The sequence below is a fragment of the Triticum dicoccoides genome, chromosome 7A (genome assembly GCF_002162155.2).
Source record: "Triticum dicoccoides isolate Atlit2015 ecotype Zavitan chromosome 7A, WEW_v2.0, whole genome shotgun sequence".
NCBI classification, from domain to species: domain Eukaryota; kingdom Viridiplantae; phylum Streptophyta; class Magnoliopsida; order Poales; family Poaceae; genus Triticum; species Triticum dicoccoides.
The window spans coordinates 578,777,054-578,788,787 of NC_041392.1; the positions used below are offsets into that span (position 1 = coordinate 578,777,054).

An 11,734-nucleotide genomic window follows, 5' to 3' on the forward strand; every position below is an offset into this window, starting at 1 on the left:
GGGATCGACATCCGTTTGATTCACCGTGCATCATGAGGCCGATCAGAGAAGGCGAGGCGCTGGTGGGGGTCGCCGGGGCTCCGGCGGCGGCCGGCCACGGCGCGCACCCGGCGTTCTGGAGGACGCCGACGCCGTACATCTTCATCGGCTTCACGCTCATGATGGGGATCATCGCCGTGGCGCTGCTCGTGCTCGTCTGCACGCGCCGCAAGCCGTCCGGGTCGTCGCGCCGGGGGAGCGCCGGCGAGGAGGCGTCGGCCCGCGGGATGGTGCCGCTCGACAGGGAGCCCAGTGTCGTCGTCACCATGCCCGGCGACGACTTGCCGTCCTTCCTCGCCAGCGCCAGGCCGTTCGCGTTCCCTGACGCCGTCGAGCCGCCACGCCAGCCGGACGCGGCCTAAGCGCGCGCGCCGCGCCCGTGTGCCCTGCTGGAGGCGGGACCAATTTTGTTCATCAATCAGATTTCTAGGATTTATCCTAAGTAATTTTGTCACCAGTAGTAGTATCTAGTCGAGGAGATCTGTGAAAGCGAATGAAGTTTCGGCTTTGCATTGCTTGGTTTTGCCTGCTGTCCAGTTCGATTTTCCACTCGCAAATTTCCACGCTTCTCGTTTGGGTGGGTGGTATTAACTACTCCCCGGTCGTCGTCATGCTGGGACTCTGTCTCTCTCGTAGTGGTAAATCTCAACAATGAGTCACGAAGCATTAACCACAAACCATCAACAATGAGAGAACCACTCTCCAATACTGATCCAGATTGATCTGCTGGCATGACACAAAGTGATAAGCACTACGAGTTTGTGCGAAATGACGGAGCTTTACATGATTGCTGTACGCGCACGTTGAAACATGCACACTGAACTTTCGGTTTCCGTTGAAAAAATAAGCAAATTTCATGATTAATTTTAGAACATAAGTCACAATTCTAGCAACCATTAGCATGTAGTAGGTGAATTAGATGTCATGAACAGCAATTTCGCACACACAACAACCAATACTTCCATAGGCTTCTGATGGTACTGCCAACATATATTCTTCCACCGCACTATATGTGCTCATATCTCTTATGTTAGGTGTTGTACTTGGATTACCACTGCTTGCAATGGACATGGACATGCTCTTCCTATCTTGCATACTAAATCATTTGTTTAGGTTGATTGGCACTCCAGTCAAACAATCATGCTTGTTATGTTCATCATGTTTTATCAATATATTTTTGGTTAACTTAGTGGGAAATTACTCATATTTTCAACAATAAAAAAAACTTCCCGTATCATATTTTCAGAGGTGTTGTTTTGTTCTTGACGACAAGATCATTAATCATTTCATGACCACTATGGTTGGCGAGGATATGTGAGGCATGCTTGTGACCAAGTTCGGGGTCTCGGACACAGCGTGAGTTTATGTCATGGAACGGTACCAGGACTACAAGATGAGTGATGACCATTCTTAGTTGAGCGGGCTAATGAGATACAGTCACTCGCTAAGGAACTTGACTATTTCAATTGTGTGCTACCGAACCAGTTCATTTCCTGAGACATCATTGCCAAGCTTTCTCCTTCGCCGAGGAAATTTGCCATTGTTCTGAAACACAAGAGACATGAGTTTTCCGTTGTGAATCTCATTGGTGATGTTGATGTGGAAGAAAATATGCGGATAAAAGACACACGTGATGTAGTCCATGAGAGAAATTCTAGGGACTATATCATTCACAAGAAGAATTTGCAACCCAAAAGTTCAAGACCAAGAACAAGAATAAGTATGAGGGCAAATAAAAGTTTGACGGCAAAAACAAAATCTCAGAATCTGCTAACTTTAGGAAGAAATATAAGACCAATAGTCGGTGTATAAAAACATGGGTGTTTCAATACCCTGACTTAGGCATAGACAAGTGATGTCGCTTGAAGCTATATCGGTATTTCCCCAAAGAGGAAGGGATGATGCAGCACAGCTGATACGTCTCCAACGTATCTATAATTTTTTATTGTTCCATGTTATTATACCTGTTTTGGATGTTTAATGGGCTTTGATATGCTCCCTTGTATTATTTTTTGAGACTAACCTATTAACTGGAGGCCCTGTGCCGGTTTCTTTTTTTTTTGCCTATTTTAGAATTTCGCAGAAAAGGAATACCAAACGGAATGAAACCTTCGCGATGATCTTTCTTGGACCGAAAGCAATCCAGAAGACTTGGAGTCGAAGTTTGGAACTCCAGAAGGTGGCCACGAGGCAGGAGGGTGCGCCCCCACCATCGTGGGCCCCTCGTAGCTCCATCGACGTACTTCTTTCGCCTATATACACTAGTAGAAAACGGAGCTTTAGCGCCGATTCGTAAGGGCCTTTAGTGCCGGTTCCATAACCGGCACTAAAGGGTGGGCACTAAAGCCCCCCCCCTTTAGTACCGGTTCGGCACGAACCGGCGCTAAAGTGCCACCACATGGCGTGAGCTCGCGCCCTGGTATGGGGGACCTTTAGTACCGGTTGGTGTTACCAACCGGTACTAAAGGGTTTTTTTTGAAAATTTTGGAATTTTTTTTTTGATTTTTTTAATTTTTAATTTTTTTGAATTATTTGATGATTTAGTCTCTAATCACCTCTCTTAACTGCTCAAGTGTGGATCACTCATTCCAAATCATCTAACTTCCCGACCGGTCACCCATCCCTCTCACTACTCCAGCCCGAGCACGCTTAACTTTCGGGTTCTATTCTCCTTCGTTTCCGAGTCTGCACTTGTTGTTTTCCTGACGATAGTAAGATGCCAATCCTATTAACCCTCAGGAGTTTAGCTTGAGCATGAAGTCACACATTTCACCGTTTGAGTTTGAAACTATTATTCTAAAAAATAGTAATTATTTAGTAACGCTAATATTTCTTGAATAAGTTTGACCATAGTATGACCACAGTTTGACCATAGTTTGACCAGATTTGACCAAAATTCAAAAAATTGAAATAATTATTTAGTAACACTAATAATCTTGAATAATTATGTAGTAACATTAATACTTCTTGAATAAGTAGTTTGACCAGATTTAACCAATTTTTTTTAAACAAACTGAAATTTGACCATATCTTTTTTTCCTTTTGGAATTTTAGGATTCTAAAAAATTCCAAACAGGCCGTAGGCCGTCTCCATCGGATGCGGATTTTCGTGCTGAATTTTTTGATATATTATCGTTTTTTCCGACATCGTATGCAAAAGTTATAGCCATTTTACATTTTCCCTACACTTTTTGCAAAACATGTCTAAATTGTAGTTCTTAAATTTTCCTAACTAGTAGATGTAGTAATATAACTACCTCTCGAAGGATTTTATTTTTTGAAGTTTTTATCATTTTCTTTTGATTTTTTCAGAACTAAAATGGCGACACACAGGGGGGGGTAGAGTTTGAAAATTGCCCTATATTGCCGGTTTGTGTCACAAACCGGTACTATAGGTCAGACCCCTCTAGTACCGGTTCATGGCACGAACCGGTACTGAAGGTTAGACCTTTAGTATCGGTTCGTGCCATGAACCGGTACTAAAGGTGATCGTGGGGCCCCGGTCTGACGCCAGCCTGCCACCACCCCTTTAGTACCGGTTCGTGCCACGAACCGGTACTAAAGGTTCAACACGAACCGGCATTAATGCAAATCCGTTCGAACCAGCACTAATGGTACCATTAGTACCGGGCCAAAATCAAACCGGCACTAATGTGCTTCACGTTTGACCCTTTTTCTACTAGTGATATACTCTTATACCCTAGAAACATCGCAGAGAGCCACGGAACCACTTTTCCGCCGCCGCAACCTTCTGTACCCGTGAGATCCCATATTGGGGCCTTTTCCGGCGATCTGTCGGAGGGGGAATCGATCACGAAGGGCTTTTACATCAACACCATTGCCTCTCCAATGAAGCGTGAGTATTTTACCACAGACCTTCGGGTCCATAGTTATTAGCTAGAAGGCTTCTTCTCTCTCTTTGATTCTCAATACAAAGTTCTCCTCGATGTTCTTGGAGATCTATTCGATGTGATACTCTTTTGCGGTGTGTTTACCGAGATCCGATGAATTATGGGTTTATGAACAAGATTATCTATAAATATTATTTGGTTCTTCTTTGAATTCTTATATGCATGATTTGATATCTTTGCAAGTCTCTTCGAATTATCGATTTAGTTTGGCCTACTAGATTAATCTTTCTTGCAATGGAAGAAGTCTTAGCTTTGGGTTCAATCTTGCGGTGTCCTTTCCCAGTGACAGTAGGGGCAGCAAGGCACATATTGTATTGTTGCCATCAAGGATAAAAAGATGGGGTTTATATCAGATTGCTTGAGTTTATCCCTCTACATCATGTTATCTTGCTTAATGCGTTACTCTGTTCTTATGAACATAATACTCTAGATGCATGCTGGATAGCGGTCAATGTGTGGAGTAATAGTAGTAGATGCAGAATCGTTTCGATATACTTGACATGGATGTGATGCCTATATTCATGATCATTGCCTTAGATATCTTCATAACTATGTGCTTTTCTATCAATTGCTCAGCAGTAATTTGTTCACCCACCATAATACATGTTATCTTGAGAGAAGCCACTAGTGAAACCTATGGCCGTCGGATCTCTTTCTTATTAAATTGCATCTCTTTTATTTACATCGCATCTCATTTACTATTTTTCAATCTTTACTTTCCAATCTATACAACAAAAATACCAAAAATATTTACTTTATTATCTTTATTAGATCTCACTTTTGCGAGTGACCATGAAGGGATTGACAACCCCTCTATCGCGTTGCTTGCAAGGTTCTTGATTGTTTGTGCAGGTATTAGGTGACTTGTGTGTTGTGTCCTACTGGATTGATGCATTGGTTCTCAAAACTGAGGGTCTTATGCTACTTTACTGCATCACCCTTTGCTCTTCAAGGGAAAACTAACGCATGCTCAAGAGGTAGCAAGAAGGATTTCTGGCGCATTGCTGGGGAGATCTACGCCAAGTCAAGACATACCAAGTACCCATCATAAACTCTTCTCCCTCGCATTACATTATTTGCCAGTCACCTCTCATTTTCCTCTCCCCCACTTCTAAAACGATTTTCAAAAACCTTTGCCTTTTCTTCGCCCCTCTTCAGTTTGTCTCTTTTCGCTTGCTTCTTGTGTTCTTGGGTTTTAGTGTGTCTGTTTGCTTTGATGGTTCTGCCAAAAGGCGTTGAGAAACAACGTTAGAAGCTTTATGTCTTTGCAATTTGAGCATAATAATTTCTTCAGAAATGAGCTTAAAGAACAAAAAAGTTTTATGGAGTACATGAATAAAGAGCTCAATGATATATCTAAGGAACTTGATGGTTTGAAATCTCAGTTTGCTCATCTTGAAATTTTAGTAGGCCAAATTTCGGATAAGCAAGCCACCTTAGTTAATAAGATGGCCGCTAAACCGGAAGATCTAGATAATAATGATGAAGATTTAAAAGTGATTGATGTGACTCCTTTTAAATCTTTGTTTTCCAATATAAATCTTGATAAAGATGGGACTGGAGATGAGTCAACTTTAGTTAAAAGGTGTCCCAATGATTCAGAGTTTTTAGATCTTGATGCAAAAAATAATAAAAGTGGGATCGAGGAGGTCAAAACTTTACATAGCAATGAACTCACTATTTTGGATTTCAAGGAATTTAATTATGATAATTGCTCTTTGATAGATTGTATTTCCTTGTTCCAATCCATGTTAAATTCTCCTCATGCTTATAATCAAAATAAAGCTTTTACTACACATATCGTTGATGCTTTCATGCAATCCTATGAAGAAAAGCTTGAACTAGAAGTTTCTATCCCTAGAAAACTTTATGATGAGTGGGAACCTACTATTAAAATTAAGATTAAAGATTATGAGTGTTATGCTTTGTGTGATTTGGGTGCTAGTGTTTCCACGATTCCAAAAACTTTGTGTGATGTGCTAGGTTTCCGAGAATTTGATGATTGTTCTTTAAATTTGCACCTTGCGGATTCCACCATTAAGAAACCTATGGGAAGGATTAATGATGTTCTTATTGTTGCAAATAGGAATTATGTGCCCATAGATTTCATTGTTCTTGATATAGATTGCAATCCTACATGTCCTATTATTCTTGGTAGGCCTTTCTTAGAATGATTGGTGCAATTATTGACATGAAAGAAGGAAATATAAGATTCCAATTTCCGTTAAGGAATGGCATGGAACACTTTCCTAGGAAGAAAATTAAATTTCCTTATGAATCTATTATGAGGGCCACTTTTGGATTGCATACCAAACATGGCAATACCTAGATCTATTCTTGTTTTTATGCCTAGCTAGGGGCGTTAAACGATAGCGCTTGTTGGGAGGCAATCCAATTTTATTTTTGTTCTTTGCTTTTTGTTCCTGTTTAGTAATAAATAATTCATCTAAATTCTGTTATGGTTGTGTTTTTATGTTTTAATTAGTGTTTGTGCCAAGTAAAGCCTTTAGGATCTTCTTGGGTGATTGCTGTTTGATCTTGCTGATAAAAACAGAAAGTATGCGCTCACGAAAATAATTATCATTTTTTACGAGAAAGATATAAAATACCAATTACAACTGCATTAGATCAATATACTTTTTATCCTGGTCTTCCCAAGTTTTCAGAATTTTTGGAGTTATAGAAGTATTCGAAATCTCCAGATTGCTACAGACTGTTCTGTTTTTGACAGATTCTGTTTTTCGTGTGTTGTTTGCTTATTTTGATGAATCTATGAGTAGTATCAGGGGGTATGAACCATAGAGAAGTTGGAATACAGTAGGTTTAACACCAATATAAATAAATAATGAGTTCATTACAGTACCTTAAAGTGGTGGTTTATTTTCTTATACTAACGGAGCTCATGAGATTTTTTGTTAAAGTTTTGTGTTGTGAAGTTTTCAAGTTTTTGGGTAAAGATTTGGTGGGTTTCGGAATAAGGAGTGGCAAGATCCTAAGTTTGGGGATGTACAAGGCAACCCATGGTAAAATTCAAGGACAACCAAAAGTCTAAGCTTGGGGATGCCCCGGAAGGCATCCCCTCTTTCGTCTTCGTCTATCGGTAACTTTACTTGAGGCTATATTTTTATTCACCACATGATATGTGTTTTGCTTGGAGCGTCTTGTATGATTTGAGTCTTTGCTTTTTAGTTTACCACAATCATCCTTGCTGTACACACCTTTTGGGAGAGACACACATGAATCGGAATTTATTAGAATACTCTATGTGCTTCAGTTATATCTTTTCAGCTTGATAATTTTGCTCTAGTGCTTCACTTATATCCTTTTGGAGCACGGTGGTGGTTTTATTTTGTAGAAATTATTGATCTCACATGCTTCACTTATATTATTTTGAGAGTCTTTTAGAATAGCATGGTAATTTTCTTTGGCTATAAAATTAGTCCTAATATGATGGGCATCTAAGATGGGTATAATAAAAACTTTCATATAAAGTGCTTTGAATACTATGAGAAGTTTGGTTCCTTATGATCGTTTTGAGATATGAAGATGGCGTTATTAAGTCATGCTAGTTGAGTAGTTGTGAATTTGAGAGATACTTGTGTTAAAGTTTGTGATTCCCGTAGCATGCACGCATGGTGAACCATTATGTGATGAAGTCGGAGCATGGTTTATTTTTTGATTGTCTTCCTTATGAGTGGCGGTCGGGGACGAGCGATGGTATTTTCCTACCAATCTATCCCCCTAGGAGTATGCACGTAGTACTTCGTTTCAATAACTAATAGATTTTTGTAATAAGTATGTGAGTTCTTTATGACTAATGTTAAGTCCATGGATTATACGCACTCTCATCCTTCCACCATTGCTAGCCTCTCTAGTACCGTGCAACTTTTGCCGGTACCATAAGCCCACCATTTACCTTCCTCAAAACAGCCACCATACCTAACTATTATGGCATTTCCATAACCATTCCGAGATATATTGACATGCAATTTTCCACCATTCTGTTTATTATGACACGCTTCATCATTGTCATATTGCTATGCATGATCATGTAGTTAACATCGTACTTGTGGCAAAGCCACCTTCATAATTATTTCATACATGTCACGCTTGATTCATTGCACATCCCGGTACACCGCCGGAGGCATTCACATAGAGTCATATTTTGTTCTAAGTAACAAGTTGTAAGTAAATAAAAGTGTGATGGTCATCATTATTAGAGCATTGTCCCATGTGAGGAAAGGATAATGGAGACTATGATTCCCCCATAAGTCGGGATGAGACTCCGGACGAAAAAGAAAAAAAGGAAAAAAGAGGCCATAAAAAAGAGAAAGGCCGAAATAAAAAAATAGAGAAAAAGAGAGAAGGAGCAATGCTACTATCCTTTTCCACACTTGTGCTTCAAAGTAGCACCATGATCTTTATGATAGAGAGTCTCCTATGTTGTCACTTTCATATACTAGTGGGAATCTTTCATTATAGAAATTGGCTTGTATATTCCAATGATGGACTTCCTCAAAATGCCCTAGGTCCTCGTGAGCGAGTGAGTTGGATGCACACCCACTTATTTATTTCTGAGCTTTCATACACTTATAGCTCTAGAGCATCTATTGCATGTCAATCCCTACTCACTCACATTGATATCTATTGATGGGCATCTCCATAGCCATCGATAAGCCTAGTTGATGTGAGACTATCTTCTCCTTTTGTCTTCTCCACAACCACCATTCTATTCCACCTATAGTGCTATGTCCATGGCTCACGCTCATGTATTGCGTGAAGATTGAAACATTTTGAGAACATCAACAATAGGAAACAATTGCTTGACTTGTCATCGAGGTTGTGCATGACTTAAATATTTTGCGTCATGAAGATAGAGCATAGCCAGACTATATGATTTTGTAGGGATAGCTTTCTTTGACCATGTTATTTTGAGAAGACATGATTGCTTTATTAGTATGCTTGAAGTATTATTATTTTTGTGTCAATATTAAACTTTTGTTTTGAATCTTTCAGATCTAAACATTCGTGCCACAATAAAGAAAATTACATTGATAATTATGATAGGTAGCATTCCACATCAAAAATTCTGTTTTTATCATTTACCTACTCGAGGACGAGCAGGAATTAAGCTTGGGGATGCTTGATACGTCTCCAATGTATCTATAAATTTTTATTGTTCCATGCTATTATATTATCTGTTTTGGATGTTTAATGGGCTTTAATATGCTCTTTTATATTATTTTTGGGACTATCCTATTAACCGGAGGCCCAGTGCCAGTTTCTGTTTTTTTGCCTATTTTAGAGTTTCGCAGAAAAGGAATACCAAACGGAGTCCAAATGGAATGAAACCTTCGCGATGATCTTTTTTGGACCAAATGCAATCCAGAAGACTTGGAGTCGAAGTCTGGAACTCCACGAGGCAGGAGGCCGCGCCCAGGGGTGTAGGCGCACCCGCCACCCTCGTGGGCCCCTCGTAGCTCCACCGACGTACTTCTTTCGCCTATATATACTCTTATACCCTATAAACATCACAGAGAGACACAAAACCACTTCTCCGCTGCTGCAACCTTCTGTACCCGTGAGATCCCATCTTGGGGCCTTTTCCGGCGATCTGCCGGAGGGGGAATCGATCACGGAGGGCTTCTACATCAACACCATTGCCTCTCCTATGAAGCGTGAGTAGTTTACCACAAACCTTCGGGTCCATAGTTATTAGCTAGATGGCTTCTTCTCTTTCTTTGCTTCTCAATACAAAGTTCTTCTCGATGTTCTTGGAGATCTATTTGATGAAATACTCTTTTGCGGTGTGTTTGCCGAGATCTGATGAATTGTGGGTTTATGAACAAGATTATCTACGAATATTATTTGGTTCTTCTTTGAATTCTTATATGCATGATTTGATATCTTTGCAAGTCTCTTCCAATTACCGGTTTAGTTTGTCCTGCTAGATTGATCTTTCTTTCAATGGGAGAAGTGCTTAGATTTGGGTTCAATCTTGTGGTGTCCTTTCCCAGTGACAGTAGGGGTAGCAAGGCACGTATTGTATTGTTGCCATCGAGGATAAAAAGATGGGGTTTATATCATATTGCTTGAGTTTATCCCTCTACATCATATCATCTTGCTTAATGCATTACTCTGTTCTTATGAACTTAATACTCTAGATGCATGCTGGATAGCGGTCGATGTGTGGAGTAATAGTAGTAGATGCAGAATCGTTTCGATCTACTTGGCACGGACGTGATGCCTATATTCATGATTATTGCCTTAGATATCTTCATAACTATGCGCTTTTCTATCAATTGCTCGGCAGTAATTTGTTCACCCACCGTAATACATGCTATCTTGAGAGAAGCCACTAGTGAAACCTATGGCCCCCGGGTCTCTTTCTTATTATATTGCATCTCTTTTATTTACATCGCATCTCGTTTACTATTTTGCAATCTTTACTTTCCAATCTATACAACAAAAAAACAAAAAATATTTACATTATTATCTTTATTAGATCTCACTTTTGTGAGTGACCGTGAAGGGATTGACAACCCCTCTATCGCGTTGGTTGCAAGGTTCTTGATTGTTTGTGCAGGTACTAGGTGACTTGTGCGTTGTATCCTACTGGATTGATACCTTTGTTCTCAAAACTAAGGTAAATACTTACGCTACTTTGCTGCATCGCCCTTTCCTGTTCAAGGGAAAACCAACGCATGCTCAAGAGGTAGCAACAACGGCGGTAGGTATTTCCCTCAGATATGAAACCAAGGTTATCGAACCAGTAGGAGAACCAAGCAACACAACATAAACATCCCCTGCACACAGATAACAAATCCTCGCAACCCGATGTGTTAAAGGGGTTGTCAATCCCTTTCAGGTAACGGTGCCAGAAATTGGTGCGTGACGGTAAAAAAGTTGTAATAGATTGGATAAATAGATCACAAATAAAATAAAGTGCGGCAAAGTATTTTTTGCTTTTTGGATTAATAGATCTGAAAATAAATGCAAATAAAAGTAGATCGCAAAGGCAAATAATAAGAGAAGAAAGACCCGGGGGTCGTAGGTTTCACTAGTGGCTTCTTTCGAGAAAGATAGCAAACGGTGGGTGAACAAATTACTGTTGGGCAATTGATAGAACTTCAAATAATTATGACGATATCCAGGCAATGATCATTATATAGGCATCACGTCCAAGATTAGTAGACTGACTCCTGCCTGCATCTACTACTATTACTCCACACATCGATCGCTATCCAGCATGCATATAGTGTATTAAGTTCATGGACAAACGGAGTAATGCAATAAGAATGATGACATGATGTAGACAAGATCTATCTATATAGAGATAGACCCTATCGTTTTATCCTTAGTAGCAACGATACATACATGTCGTTTCCCTTTCTGTCACTAGGATCAAGCACCTTAAGGTCGAACCCACTACAAAGCACCTCTTCCCATTGCAAGATAAATAGATCAAGTTGGTCAAACAAAACCCAAATATCAGAGAAGAAATACGAGGCTATAAGAAATCATGCATAAAAGAGATCAAAGAAACTCAAATACTTTCATGGATATAAAAAGATAGATCTGATCATAAACTCAAAGTTCATCGATCCCAACAAACACACCGCAAAAGAGTTACATCGTATGGATCTCCAAGAGACCATTGTATTGAGACTCAAGAGAGAGAGATGAAGCCATATAGCTACTAACTACGGACCCGAAGGTCTACAAAGAAATACTCACGCATCATCGGAGAGGCACCAATGGAGGTGGCAAACCCCATCCGAGAT

At 40.0% G+C, this 11,734-nt stretch overlaps 1 protein-coding gene across 1 annotated transcript; it reads left to right on the forward strand.

Annotated features, from left to right (window-relative positions):
- The first annotated feature begins 6 nt into the window (after positions 1–6).
- LOC119332185 (protein GLUTAMINE DUMPER 6-like) lies at positions 7–555 on the forward strand. The gene has a single exon (XM_037605360.1). The coding sequence runs from the start codon at positions 33–35 to the stop codon at positions 399–401; it is 369 nt and encodes a 122-aa protein (XP_037461257.1). The 5' UTR covers positions 7–32; the 3' UTR covers positions 402–555.
- The last annotated feature ends 11,179 nt before the right edge of the window (positions 556–11,734 follow it).

Coding starts and splice junctions, on each gene's coding strand:
- LOC119332185 (XM_037605360.1), top strand. CDS start 33: ATGAGGCCGATCAGAGAAGGCGAGGCGCTGGTGGGGGTCGCCGGGGCT.